Source organism: Ochotona princeps, chromosome 10 (genome assembly GCF_030435755.1).
Source record: "Ochotona princeps isolate mOchPri1 chromosome 10, mOchPri1.hap1, whole genome shotgun sequence".
Lineage (NCBI taxonomy): Eukaryota > Metazoa > Chordata > Mammalia > Lagomorpha > Ochotonidae > Ochotona > Ochotona princeps.
Genome location: NC_080841.1, coordinates 56,519,133 through 56,534,253, shown reverse-complemented (window position 1 = coordinate 56,534,253; position 15,121 = coordinate 56,519,133). Strand labels below are relative to the sequence as shown.

The 15,121-nt window shown below is 41.9% G+C and overlaps 1 protein-coding gene across 16 annotated transcripts in view; it reads left to right on the top strand.

Moving 5' to 3' along the window:
* CELF2 (CUGBP Elav-like family member 2) overlaps positions 1-15,121 on the top strand; it is a 557,307-nt gene that overhangs the window by 211,267 nt on the left and 330,919 nt on the right. For 3 of the 16 annotated variants that reach the window (XM_058669485.1, XM_058669497.1, XM_058669483.1), the window contains exon 1: positions 2,702-2,963. The exons of 9 other annotated variants lie outside the window; for them this stretch is intronic. In XM_058669485.1, coding sequence (XP_058525468.1) covers positions 2,890-2,963 — 74 coding nt within the window. In that variant the 5' untranslated portion in view covers positions 2,702-2,889. Of the gene's footprint in view, positions 1-2,699; positions 2,964-15,121 lie in introns of those variants that run through there. 4 more of the 16 variants (XM_058669494.1, XM_058669498.1, XM_058669487.1 and 1 more) reach the window with 4 other exon arrangements.

Genomic DNA, 15,121 nt, shown 5'->3' with positions numbered 1-15,121 from the left:
GAGCATTTGAAAAAAAAAATTTTTTTGAAAACAGCTATTGTGTGTTTGCTGTGATTATGGAAGCTGAATAGGTATTAGAAATGAAAGCTCCATTTGGAGGACTGTTGTGCATACCCTACAGGGTGTGCGCATGTATGCAGATTTTGCTTCCCCGGGCCTCTACATCCGGTGCCTGAACTATGATTACATTATTTATGTATTTGATAGCCACAGTATTTTAACTCAGTTATACTTCATAAGCTTTCCTTGCTTCATGTTACCATCTCCCATGCGCAGTGAGTTTTCTTTTATATTTGACCGTGGTTTTGCTTCTGACTTTAAATGGTAAAAAGCAAATGTGCTTTGAAAACTGTGTTCCACTGTGGTTGTTAACTAAGGCAATAACCTATGCACTTGTAATTCTCTTTCTATGACCTACTTACATACTACTTCACCCTCCTTATAGTATGATTAAAAGCTGCTTTGAATCCACTATTGCCTCAAGGGATTTGAGGCTAGAATTTAACAAACTGCTGAGAAGGCTTAAGTCAGTAAGAGGGCTTCCCTACAGCTTCTTCTAACTAATTCACATGCAATTAAAGAGAAAATAAATATTTCAGAAGTGTACATGTTAATGAAGCATTTTTTACCTTATAGAACATAGCCACACACAAAGCTTTTTTTTTTTTTGATAGCTGATTTGAAAATATTTCCATGTGATCAACACAGTTAGGTTTGGGTTCTGTTGTACAGATCACATCATTCACTCTTTCTAAATTAAATATGTTGTATAGTCAGCCCATTATATACCTTGAAGATTTTCGTAAATAATATATGGGAAAGAAAGAGCTAGCAAGGTTTGTCTTCATTTATCCAGCTAATCACTTTATCGTGGTAACTGAAGACCACTGAAAAGCTTTTCATTCCAAACGCAGTCAGCAGTTGCTAGGGTGGGGAATGTTGTAGTTTAGGATTATAGGGGGAAAATTGGACATTTGTGGACATAAAAATTCATCTTATTGCAGCTGTGTCTTAAATCCTACGGACTTTGGCTTGGTTCATCAGGAGAGGCAATCTTTTTAAAGGAAGGTTAATCTAATTTTACATCTATCTCAGGTAGAGATAGAATTAGAAGGTTAAAAGCCAGAGACAGTGTCCAGCTGAAAAAGAAAACCAACTAAAATGTAGAGACTAGTAAAGTATGGTGACTCAGTAATGCTCATTCCATCAGGGTTGTAGTTAATATTCATAATGTAGATTTAAATATAAGTGAAATCTATTGTTCTTAATAACATCTACGGATAGTTCGTTATCACAGAAGAAATCATTGAGAATATTTGAGAATCTTTTCTCCAGGTTGTCTCTGATATACTTAATTACTGGTGGCTTAGTTGGAGCCTCTGGCTCCTGTCACTGTATTCCCAAGGAATGCCTGGTTTGTGAGGGAAAAGCCCAGCTCCAAAGCACAGTGTCTGACTTTCTGTTAGAATAATAGATGGAATGAAAATCAGATGTTTTTAATGAAGTCATAATATGTGTTTATGCTCTTAACGGCGTCTACTGCATTCGTGTGTGTGTGTGCGCGCATTATCCTCAAAGTTTGAGCTATGTCATTACAAAATAAACAAAAAGTGATGATTTCCAAAAGAGGCAAACTATACACTTTTGGTATGCAATTTACAAAGCCAATTTACAATGTGACACATGCCAGGAAGAAGTTTCACAGATTGGTAAATATGTAGTGAACAACCAAATAATAGGAAAGCTAAATTAGAATGTCATTTTATCAACGATATAGCTTTAAAAAACTTTCCCAGATCACTTGGAAAAATTAAACTCTTTCTAGCCTTGTGCCAATTTTTTCCCCCCGTATTCTTACTAGTGCTCATAAATCAGTCAGAAATCTTAAGTGAGTATTTAAGCGCATGGCTATTACTCTGTAGACCTAACACTCATTAAAGTCTCACCCTGTTGATTTTTAATTATGATGTGAAATCCTCGGAAATGACAGACCTCGTGATTTATTATTTTAAAAGAAAACGTGATTGATGACCGTTCTTTTCAGTCGCTCATACTTGGTAGTGTTTTCAAGATGATGCAAAAGGCAGGAAAGTTGTATGGAGATGGATCAGTGCCTTCTCCCGGAAACACTGCCCTAAGTCTCTGCATGTCACTGGGCCATTTATCGCCTGTTTACTTTGCCTCCACCACGAGGACGAGTCAGCGATGGTTTGCTCCCAGGTCTGCTGGCTAGCTCGGAGCAATGACACCGACGCTCGTGGAGCTTGTTGTCCCCTGTGGCCTCGGTTTGGGGGCTCCTTCTGGTCTGGACGTGAGTCAGGCTTTGGGCACTACAGAGGCACGCCAAACCTCTACTCCAAGTGGCCACTGCGGCCTCGTGCCAAGTGCCGTGGCAGTGGGGAATTGAGTGGAGCAGAGCCAGGGCAAGGGAAACACGAGCGAGCACTTGCGAAGGTTAAGGGACCTTAGGAAAGTGGGGTAGCTATGTTCGAAGACGGAGAGCGCTCGGCTCCGCGGGCAGCCAGCCAGCCAGCTGGCGGGCCTGGCCTGCCCTGCCCTGTCCCGGTGGCCTCCCCGGGGCGGCGGGGCGGGGGCCGGGGTTGGGCCGGGCGGGCCCGCAGGGGTTAAGCAGCGGCGCAGCCGGCGCTCGGGGAGCTCCGCCCCCGCCCCGCCGCACCTGGCGCTCGGCTGCCGGCCGCCTCAGCGCAGGGTTTCGGAGGGGATTGGCGGAGAGCGCCAGGGAGAGAATGTGACAAGTGTCCGCTCGGCGGCCGCCGGGGGAGGCCGCGCGCACCTGTCCCTGCCCGTCTCGCGCCGCCCGCGGCCGCTCGGACGCGCGCAGAGCCGCCCCCCGCCCGTGCGCCCCCGCCGCCGCGTGCGCCCAAGAACATGACTTCTGCCTTCAAGCTGGATTTCCTCCCGGACATGATGGTCGAGGGCCGCCTCCTTGTTCCCGACAGAATGTGAGTAGAGCCGCCGGGCCCGGTGTTGGGAGGGCCGAGCGAGCGTCCTCCGCCGCTCCGATCCGGCCGGCGCCGCGCGGCGCCAAGGGGGACGGGCGGCGCTCGCGGCTTGCGGGACGCGTGTTGGCCGCTCCACCAGCAGCCGCCTCGCTCGGCTGTCGGAGGCCAGCGCTGGACGCGGGGTGGAGAGAGAGAGAGAGTGGCCGGACGTGCTTCAGCGAGCGGTGCGGGGCGTCCCAGGCTTTGACCTGAGTGAGGGGGGCGCGCGGGTCGGGGGTCCTGGCGGAGCGAGGGGTAAGCGGGGAGTGGGGGGTCTGGCGGGGCCCAGGGGTCCCGGCAAGGACCGGAGAGCGAGGCGCGGCGTCTCCGGGTCCCGGCAGGGTGAGCGGGGTGCGGCGTCCCGGGAACCGGCTAGGGGGGCGCGGGGTCTGGGGCGGGGTGTGCGCGCGCGAGTGTACACGCTGGTGTCCTTCGAAATGCGAGACTGAAGGAGCTTCTGGTTGAACCAGTTACCCACTCCTCTGACTTTGCTTTTGCAAAAGATCCCTTTCCTAAGGTGGGCGAACGGGGGGGAGGGGGAGTGGAGCGGGTGGGGTAATTAGAAAGCACGAAGCTAGTCAGGTGTGATCTGTTGCAGAAATTAGAGGTGAATTTTACGTAATCGTGATGGTTTGATATGCAGCCTGTAATTTAATAATTAATGTGATTCTGGTGGTTTTACGTGTCGTCGAAATAGGGTAGAGCGTTTATTGGAAGAAGTAGCGAGCCGAGATTCCTGAAGAAGGAGAAGTAGGTCTAATTTTTATCTGGCTCATTAGTCTCGATGGGAAAGTTTCTCTTATCGGTTCAGAAAACTGTCAAGTCCAGAGGAACGACTTGTATTTCAGGCGTGTTAAGAAAAGAAAATCTGGGCTGAGGAAATGGATCGCCCGAGTGGAACGGAAAGGTCTGTGTCTTTTTTAGACAGGGAGTGTATGAACTGTCTCTTCTCAGGTGAGAAATTCGGTGGTGGAACTAGGCTACATTTCATCTTCCGCCAAAAAAGAGGCGTTGTTAGGGTGCTTAGGAAATGGTTGGTATGCTGCCCCAGAACGGCTTCACATGCCTTTGCTTGCTGGCTGTGCTAGGGCCATTCTGGGTTTTATGGTTGATTCCGCGGCAGTCAACTTTCTGTAGCAATGCTAGATTTTGGTTTTCTTTTTCCCGAGTATGTTAGTATGTTAGGAGTTGGGATTCCTGAGAAACTGCACAGTGGCCAATTATTTCAGTCCTAGGATTTTTTTTTAAGTGGGGGGAGGGGGAGTGCTGGGCTCCGACCATCCTTAGATGTGAATTTTCCTTTTAGTTTGAACGTTAGCTTGCTTCAGTAGGATTCGGGTAACGGTCTCCACTGAGTTAATATGATAACCGAAAGTATCGGATTTCCTTTTGGCAGTTGCTCTGAGAAATTAATCTCGATTAGTAACATTCCCATGATAGTTGTTTCAAGAGCCCTCTCCTCTCCCCTTCTTAAGATATAAATCTGCATGAACACTGGTGCATATTTGCACATGAAATAGTTTGGAAGTTTTCTATGTTTTTGCCCTCTGTAGGCTAGCGTGACCAGGCTAAATCAAAGAACTAGTTATATCATTTCGAATTTAAGGTCACCTGCTACGTTCATGACTGTATGTGTAGCTGATGAATGCTGTATGAATGTAAAGCTCTAATGGCCCCTATCGTGGCTGTCTCTTGTTAATTGCCTTATGAATTATGAAAATTTCATTTGGCCTGTAGGTTTGGTGGAGGATGTGGCTTGTTGAAAATCTTGGCTGTGGCAGAGGCTTTGTGTCTGACCCACAGACTGTCCTGCCCAGGTGCCACTTCCCTCTCCCAAATGTTCCTCTCAGATGATAGGCTTCGGAATCAAACCCAAATTGTTTTCAGCTTTTGTTGGCTAGTACTTAATTACCCTAGAAAAGAAGGATATGTAAACGATACTCTTATCATTTGTTTCCAGAATAGCTATTGTGTATCTTAATAGTAATGAGTGAACTAACATTTTCCTGAGGAGTTTGTAATTTCCTCACATTAGATATTTTATTTGGGGTCAGAGATGTGTGGGAAGGAACAAAATGCTTGAAACCCACCAAGGCAATATTACTGTGTTGCCATATCTGTAACAGCTGAGAAGACAGTGTGAATTTATTATTTTGGGAGGAAACTGGTTGTCATCTATAGTATGTCGCCATGTGTATTAAATTGTTAAGTATTGGCTTATTCCTAAAAAGGAATTTAAATAATACATAGGGGCTTTGTGTGTCTGTGTGTGTTTTGATTTTCTAAAGCGGACCATATTTTCAGTGGTGTTTACCCATGATAATATATTAGATAAGTTTGCAAGACGTAATATGTTTGAGTCCTCGAGGCAGATAAACAAATAGCCTTTGAAATGATTTATTATGCTTGATAGCCTCATGAGCCCCATGCAGTATTTAAAGAACCTTGTCATTTAAGGCTCTGTAGTGGTATAGAATCTCAGTAACATATGGTCCAAAATATTGGAATGATAATTTTGTGAATGGAAATGACTGTTTTAAATAATCTTGACTTTTGAAACTTGATTCTGTGTGTTATTACAGAATATTTACAGCAAAGTGTAATGAAAATGAAAACTTTTAATCTCAATTTTTAAAAATAAGGCAGTTGGTTTGGGATTGCTTTCGTTGTTTAACCTTTACTGCCACTTATGTACATCTAGGATTTCTGTGTTTATGAATAAGGCTAAGACATAGTCTCTTAGGAATGAGAAATTACAAATAAACAACATTTGCAAGTGCAGTTTGAAAGTGTTCAGGTTTGTCATGTTAGAATCAGGTCTTGAGAAGTTATCAAGGAAAAGGAAATCATATTACTTTTTACATGTAACAAGCTTATTGAAAACAAAGTTAAGCAGACTATAATAAGTTCATCACCTTGGTGAATGAGCCTTTTTCCTTACTAACTTCATCCAAGTATCTGTTGACATGTGATCGTCATGTTGCATGGAAAGGTAGTCCTAAGGACATCTTTGTTCCAGGGGCTTGTCAATTAAAAAAATGCTTGAGGGGTAACATGACTAGTTCAAAGAAGGCAGAGTTGTTATTGCCAGCCCTTGCTCTGAAAATGACAAAACACTGCAGTTGGGAGCCTGCTATGTCCGGGATACCCTATTTAGGCCCTGTCTCATCTTCACAGTATATTTGCAAATTGGGTATTTCCCATCTTACAGATGATACTGAAAGAGGATACTTGCTTGCCTGTGCCATGTAAATAGTACATGGCAAAGTTGTGGTTTTCCTGTGTAGTTGGGTGGGAGGGTATGGAAATGTGTGGTCGTGTGTTACTGGGAAGTAGAGACCTGCGAAGTAAAGTCTATGACGAAGATTGGATGAGAAAGCCAGAAGTGCCAAGAACGAGCATTGTAAGATAAATACATACTACATATTGAATGGTTGAAAGATGAAGCATCATATTGTTTTATTTATTTCAGATTCAGCGATTGCGTACGTTTACTAGGTAATAAGAGAATATGTTGATATTTTGAAATACTGGTTTGAGGGCAAGGTGGATATCAAAAGCAGTTGGATCCTTCCCCCTGCCTGCCCCTCCCTCTTTTGGGTGCTGCAGGTCTGTTGGGAGAAGGCGATTATAAATGATAAAATGCTGAAATAACTGACATTTATTGCTTGATCCTGTGATGTTATCAAAGGAAATTAAAATGAGAGAACTGTAAAAGAAGAGCTGTACATATGGTTCTTCAAGGAAAATGCTAAAAATGTTCTTTTAGGCAGGATTTCTCAGTTAACAGGACGTATTTTTGTATCAGCTGCTTTTTGAGACCAGCATTCCATCCCACATTGAATTTTTAGAGCATGCATGTCATCTTTGATCTAGGCAAAGGTATTATTTTAATGGTGAAGTCTTGTTTAATTGTAATGTGCTGGATTGAGGTTGCTTTGGCATCCGTTGAAGAGATGCAGTGAACTGGGGAAACAAGCACCTTGGAAGACAAGATAAAAAGGAGATAGCGTTTTCAGATAGGAACCTAGTAATTAAGATTTCATGGGATCATTTAGAGTGTTTTCTACCTCAGTGTGTTTTGGATTTTTGTTTTGTTTTGTTTTTCTCCCCTGACACGTACAGTATCTATCTTTGGCCTCTGATAAAAAGAAGAACTGAAATCTCTTATATACATAAATCCCCAACTTTGTATTTCTTTTGATGGCTCCCTTGTGATTTTGTTTCTTACAAGTTAAACACTCATTCACCTTTGGTGAAGAGACAGGTAATGTTTTGCCATGCAGAATGATAGGATGCACTTGGGTGCTGGACAACCAGCAATGAGACTGTCCAGCTGTTGTGCAGAAAGTCAGCGTGTGCTAGGCAGACTCAAGAGATCAGTTGTCACAATGGGAATTTCATGTCATTGTCAAGAGCTAAACAAAAAAATCAGCCCCTCACAAATGCTGAATACTTCTGTAAGCATCCCTCATTTACATTTAAAATGAAAATGTCATATTTCCTAAATTGCTGATGAGGCTAAATTAATGTTATTGATGGGGTTTACTTTCAGTACTTAACTTTAACCAAAATTTATTAAGCCTTTATTTCCACTTTAGGAATGCTATTATTGTGTGTTGTTATTTCAAGGGAGGGTCATGTTTTTGATGCTTGTTTACCCATTAGGCCATCAGAAAAAGGAGTTTCTGGATGAAAAATCTGTTTGACAATTTGGTGGAAGGGGAGGTTTTCGAAACTACTAATGATTTTCAGTTCATTAGCACCTACAAGTTCTCCTGCCATTCTGTTCATTTCTATCAAAGTGGTACTGCATAATATAATGAAACCAGCATCAGTAGTGTGCTACTTGTGTAGCCGTGCAGAAAATGTATTTTTATTTTTCCTTAAGATAAACCTCTTGCGAAACCTAAGAGAAATGGAGCTGCACATTCCAGGAAAAACCTATGTGGGAAACAAAAACTAATTAGAGCAGTAAATGTGATGCTCTCAGGTAATTGTAAAATAATTATTCCCCGTTAGCATCATCACCGTTTAATTGGGCCGTCCAATATCCTCATGCTCTGAATCCAGATGTGAAGGGATGGAAACCTCTTTCTCCTCCTGGGATTGTTTTTTTCATTTAGTGTGAGCATTAGACGACTCCTCGAGGAGTTTTAAAAGGACAGGCACAACATTTAGGGAGATTTTGAGCAGCTTCACTCTCTCGCTTTGTTATAAATCATGACAGAAAGTGATTACTGCAACTGTTACAGAAATATAATTCTAGTTATGTGGTTGAAATGCCTGGTGAGCATGCTTGGGATTTACACTTTCACAGTGCCAATCTGAGTTTTATGAACGGTCTCTTTTATGAACTCCAGATTGTATGTTATGTTCAGATACTGAGAATGATGTTTTAACATCAACTGATACTCTGAAATATAACGTTAATAAATACGTAGTCATATGGCTGTCAAAATGACATGAGTACAAATTCAGGTTTTAATTACACCATTGAACAAATGCCTCAGAGCCACTGTATCAGCAAATTATTTCACCCATTTTTTTCCAGCTAAGGATTTATGTAAATTAAGCTTAGGCTGTATTTAGACTTAAATATCATTTCAGTTTATTCTGTGCTTTTTAAAACCATGTGACCTTTTACTTAAGGTCAGGTTTTAAAGCTACTCTATAGAGATCTCGTTTAAATAATCTGTTCTTCCTTTAGGTCACGGCAGGGTAAGAGGCAGATAGAGGGCAGATTGACCAGCATCCCTTTTATGACAGTGATTTAAAAATGGGAAATACATGATATTTTGACCGAGTATCATTGAGATTGTATACAACCCTCTCTGTTACAAACAACCCAGCAACTGCTATGTCTGATATTTCAGACTCAAAGATGACTAAAGATTTCTCACTTTAGGAGTGCTATTGCTGGATCATACGGTATGTTGAATTTGAGTTGTTTGAATATTCTCCATACTGATTTCCATAGAGGCTGTACCAGCGTGCAGCCCCACCAGCAGTGGAGTAGGGTTCCCTTTTCCCCGCAACCTCGCCAACAAGTGTCGTTGGTGCTTTTATTCATGTGGGCCAGTCTTACTGACGTTAGGTGGTACCTCATTGATGTTTTAATTTGGATTTCCCTTATTGCCAGGGAACTTGAGCATTTTTTCATATGTTTATTTGCCATTTGGGTTTGTTCCTTTGTGAAGTGTTTCAGTTGACTGGGATGATACTCTGCTAGCTCTGTCTTCAGACCAGAGAGGGTATACCTAAGAAGCCGTTGAACTTGACTGGACAATAAGATGCTGGACTCTATGTTTGGTATACGCTTGCAATGGGGGAATTTCAACTGAACTTGAGCTGTAGTTATGCAACAAGGTGGAGGAATCCACCATGGTGGGAGGGTTTGGGGAGAGGTGGGAGAACCCAAGTATCTATGTAACTGTGTCACATAATACAATGTAATTAATGAAGTTAAATAATAAATAATTAAAAAAAAAAGATTTCTCGCTTTAGTTCACTAGTGAAGGTGGTGACTCATTACTCAGAATGTAGTTAACTGAAGCTGATCATTTTGACATTTTGATGTACTTTTTGGACAGTTTTTTAATTTGTTGAGCAGGCATTCCTTTTTGTCAGACATCTTGCAATTTTTCAGTGGTTGGCGGTGCTGTCTGAACTTGGCCAATTTTCTTCTTGTAGTTGGACAGTATGGCTAAGGAGGATAAAGACCCTGCGACAAAATCTAGGGGGAAGTCCAAAAAGAAAGGGTGGTCCAAAGACACAGTTCTAGACAAACTCAGTTAACCTCCTTTTCTTTGACAACTACAGTTGTTCTCAACTACACACGTATGAGCTGTGGTCTTTGAGAGACTAAAAATTTTCAGTTCCCTGCCTAGAGTAGCCCTTTAGGAAGAGCTGGACAAAGGACTTAATGCACTGGTTTCAAAGCACAGAGCTCAAGTAATTCACACCAGAAAAAACCATGGCAGGGAGCTCCTCAGACTGCTGGTTAAGATGAGTGAATAGGTCCAACCAACTGCACATTTGGAAAACTGGAACTTTATTATGTAAAAAAGTTTGCCATGATTTATTAACTGGAGTGTTATGTGCTTCACTTTGCATATCTGCATGGGTTCAAGAGACATACAGATGTGTGTATGTGGACACATGCATATGATTATGGAAACTTAACTGTTTTAAAGCAAGTCTTTTTAAAAGGTATTGATTGGAAAGGCAGGGTGATGGAGGGAGAGGTAGACAAAGATCTTCCATCTACTGGTTCACTCCCTGAATGTCTTCAATGGCTGGTGCTGGACCAGGTTGAAACCACAATCCAGGAACGCCCTCCAGGTCTTTCATAGGGTTAGCAGGGCCCAAGTAGTTGGTTTATCTTCTGCTTTCCCCGGCTCATACATTAAGAAGAAGTGAGATTAGAGACAGACCATCCCAGGCTCAGACTGCCACTATGGTATGCAAGCGGTGTCTTAATGTGCTATTACACTGCAACACTGGCCGTAGAAACCTACCCTACTGGTCTGATTCTCTGCTTTCTTGAAGGACCACCTTTTAGTGGTCCTTGGTTGTAAAAACTGTGATAAGTTATACAGAGTAACGAGTGTTGTGTTTTGACTGTTGCCCCAAACTCTAGTTTTCTGTGGAAGGTGAAAAAGTTCACGCTAATAATTCCAGCATGCTTCATTATTTGGGAAGTTGAGACACTCCTTTGTTTACTGGATTTTTGATCCTTGTTTCTCGGTTGTTTTGTTGATGCAATTGTCAGATCTTTTAGATGTGGAATAGGAAGGGGCAAGACCAGTCACTGAAAAAGCCGGACAGTGGATGGGGATTCTTGTTTATGCAATGGCCAGACTGAGTGCTTTTTCTGGTGTGTTTTTTTTTTTTCTGCTGCTGCCATTTTTATAATCCGTATGGTTATCCGATACCTTCCAGCTGCCAAAAGGAAGACTTTGAAATTTTTTAACAGTTGGGTAGCAGGAACCCAAATATAACTGAGCTTTTTAGGGTTAGTCGAATAGAGTAAAATGGAATACATGTAAGATTTATGAGCCCTGTAAAGGGAAAATTGGTGTAAACCATCACAGACACACTACCACCACCACCACCACCACCACCACCACACTCAGTTGTTTTCTGTTGGAAACGGAGGAAAGAACTGGGGGTCAAGCAAGTAAAGACAGTAGGGGTGGAGGTCTGACAGTTCATTCTACTCTGGAGAAGCTGTTAAGGGAAGAAGAGAGGAAACAGAAAAAGCACGAAGAAGGACAGCGCTTGGTAGAAGAGACGTGTAGATGTATTTAGTTAGGCTCTTTTGATTTACTCTGCAATCCTGGATCTTTGTACATGATCTTAAATTTAATGGGGTCATAAATAGTGCAGCCTTTCCGAAAGTTTTTGTGTTGCCTTAGTTTTGTTTTCCTGATTTTCACCTTTTATTCAGAATTGTTCTAAAGACTATTTTATGTTCTTTCTCTTGTGCTTTTTTCTAAATTTCAAAAGAAGGGGCCCTGTCCTTTCATGAGATCACTTTCAGGTTTGGGGTTGAGAGAGGAGAATAGGGTCAAAATACCTAGATAATCCCTTGTTGTAAATTCCACTGGAACAGCTGCAATGTTTCTACGTGTAAGACTGTATTTTGACCTGCTACATTATAGAAGGGGTGTTGAGTTTTCGGGCTGAGCATAAGGGTAGCATATTTCAGAATGATTAAGTTTATGGATGTCATTGTCTTGGCCAGCTATATTTGGCTACACTGCAGCTGTGTTTGCCTTCTAAAAAATGTCACCAGGAGGCCTCCAACTGCTATTACTCACCTCAGTCCAGGCTGGTTAAATCTTTGCTCATGACTGCCATTTTCCGCTCAGCAATCTCTGGTAGCTTAGAGAAAGCACCTGGACCCTTTGAGAAGCTGTATGTCAGAACACACAGGCAACTCTATCTCAAAACCTGTCTTTCTATGAAATGTTTCCATTTTCACAAGTCTGCATTAGCACACAGATGTAAAAATGTTACCTCCAGCCTCTACAAGTTAATGGTATTTGAGCTGTGTCTGTGCTTACAGCTGGAACCCTTAAGATACAGTTTTGCTCGCTCCTGCTTACACAAAGACCACAGTGGAGAGGAGACCAAGAGGCAGATCACTTTTATTGTTACTTGTCACCAAGTTTGCTTTTTTTTTCCCCCAGGAAGAATTCAGGAAACGTTTTTCCTCAAACAAAATCTATGCTAATTCCCTTAGCTGTGGTTTGATTTTAATTTTCAGTTAGAAATAACTTCTGTGATTGTTTCTACTTTGGTATAGTGGCATGAGATCCGTGGACACATTGCATCGAAGTCTGTCCCAGTAACAAGCTGGAAAGCCAGGCCTTCCTGGGTTTTTTTTTTTGCTGAGTAGCAGACTCACGTATTCTCCTGGTTTGTCTGTTCTGTTCCATGCTGGCTGCAAGTTTCCATGACCTATCAAGGTTTCTCAACTAGAAAAAATAAGGCTTATAAAACAGGCTTCTTACTTGTCCCTCAGTATTACCATGAGACTGATGTTGCGAAAGGAATGATATCCTAAATATTTTATAGCTTTGTGATACTTAAAACTAACCAAAAATTCATCTTCGTGCCCTGGGAGAATCATGTATAGTGAAACTTCATTATATAATAGATCAGTTCATATTTACGCCCTCTGAACTTTTATGCTTTCCATTCTCATACACTCATAAAGCAGTGTTGTTGCCATATGAACTTCCAGAAAAGGCTCAGTCTTCCAGTGTTAGGCATACTAGGTTCCTCCCCACCACCTGCCCTCTTTCTCTACATGATGATTGAGAAATAAAATGCAGTTCATTTTCCAAGTGTGAACTTGTGGTCAGACCTCCCATTCTGAAATGGGTTGAAGTAAAAACAGTCATCTCCATCCAATATCCCCATATGTGAATTCTGAACAGCCCATCACTATACCTGCTGAAATAGATCTTAATTTTCTTTTTTTTAATTTTTATTTTGAATTTTTGAATTTTATGGTATAATTTCATAGAGACTGAGATTCTACCCCCACCCCCCCAAAAAAAACACCCAGATATTAATTTTCCTTAGGGAAGGGTATCAGCTATGCAGTATGAAGACTGGGTCTCACTTCCTGGGAATCTAACCCTAGCAGAAACTCGGATATAAAGCATACAGTTCTGATGGTCTGAATATAGAGAGGGAATATTGTAGATACACAGGCAGTGCTTCATTAGAACTGAAACCACACAGGGCTTGCAAAGCATAGACACAGTGCCTTTGGGGAGACCACCTGGAGAAGAAGTCGTGAGTTTTGCCTTATGACATGAATGGTGGAGGATTAACACAGTGAATATATTGTGTTACTTGCTTGTGTGTATTTGTCTACTTGGTGCCCAGCTTCACGATACCATTTAGTTACTCTGTTCGGGTAGTTAAGAAACGCTTCCTTCACCTGACAGCTGATAAGGCACCTAGACAACAGAGCCACCATATAATGTGAAGGTTTGCTTCTCATGCTATAAGTCATTTGCTGCAGTAAGGACTGACCTGAGCAGAATCCGTTTGGAAGCATGATGCTTTACTGTTCACTGGCTGAAGGGCATCCTCCGAGACAGGCCAGGGGAACGCTGGGCATCATTTGTGGTTCAGAGCATGATTTTGGTTGTGGAGAAACTTTGCAGGCCATGAATGTCAACTCCAAAGTACAGAATCCAGTTCCTCACATGATGGTGAACTTAAACATGGTTAACTACACAGGGATTTTGATAAAGATGGGGTTATTTTCGTAATATGAGAGATTACGATTGTATCTTAGATTGCTTGGTAAGGAAAACTGGATCTATGGCCAAAAGCTGGCAACATCTTTTGAGAAAAAAGAAGAGCAGCTCACTGATGCAAATGTTTCCATACGAGTAAGTTGGTACTATGTAACCAGCACGTGGCATCTTACTGGCCTCAAAGAACTGTAATTTAACTTTGTAGGCAGAACTTCAATTAGGCCAGTATTTTGTGTCCTGCTATAACAAAAGGTGACCTTTGTCACACCCCCAACAATGTCTTGTTTTTCACACTTTTGATGTAAATTTATACCCATTTACTTTCTCTTTAACAAAATGAACTAGGAACTAATAAATTTCTCCCAATGTCAACAAAATAAAGTCTGAAGGCCACATGCTGCTTTTTGATACGATATGTTCTCCTTTTGATTACTAACACCTTTAAGGGATCCTGCCTTCCTGTGCGTGCATTTCCTGACGTAGTTTATAAGATTAATTTTTGACTTAGGATATAGCCGTTAGGTCGAGGAATTTATATAAAGCATCGTAATCTTTAGAAAAAATTTGCAAGGTAAGTCACTCCCATGTTACGAATGAGCATATTGGGATTCTCTGAAGTGGCCTGTCTTGGACCTCTCCAAAACCTGAAGTCTCTATATTGTGTCACTTCAAAGTTTGGTCTGGAGATTACAAATCTTTTGAGAGATTCTTTGATTCCCTTTAGACCAAAAACAAACTGCACTTTGATATGCCAGTTGGAATGTGGGCAGCTGGGTTATGCAGATTTTAAATGTGAAATTCGAGTTCCTTGTTCTTATTCCGCAGTCTTCTGTTTCTTGTGTACTCTGTCACATAAATTACTGTCTCTTGATTTTTACTTATTGCCAGCCTGATTTTTGAGTCTGGAAGGCAAGAATGTTGTAAGAGACGGGTGGGTGGTGAGGGCCACCTGGGCAGCAGCAAGCTGCCTTTGTGCCTGAGGTGAATTTCCACTGTTGGGATAAGGAAGCAAGGACCGTTGGATGCTGAGGTGGATCCCTGGTTTTCGTTGCAGTAACAGTATGTTTTATGCAGCAATTTTCTTTGGGGATTTTATTAGATACCTGGCATTTTCTCCCTTTACTTAATTTTTGAATCTGATTCAGTTAAACATTTGACCTCTCTCGGGGTGCCTGTGGCCTGTAACTTGACTTATGAATCAGAAAAAAAAAAGTTGCCAGGTGATACTCAATCCCCAGTTTCCTCTTCAGTTGATGACTTTATGTGATATTCTTCCCCCAGTTACCTTTGTTTCGTTTTCCTGTTCTTCATAAATTGGTTGTGTGAAAAGAA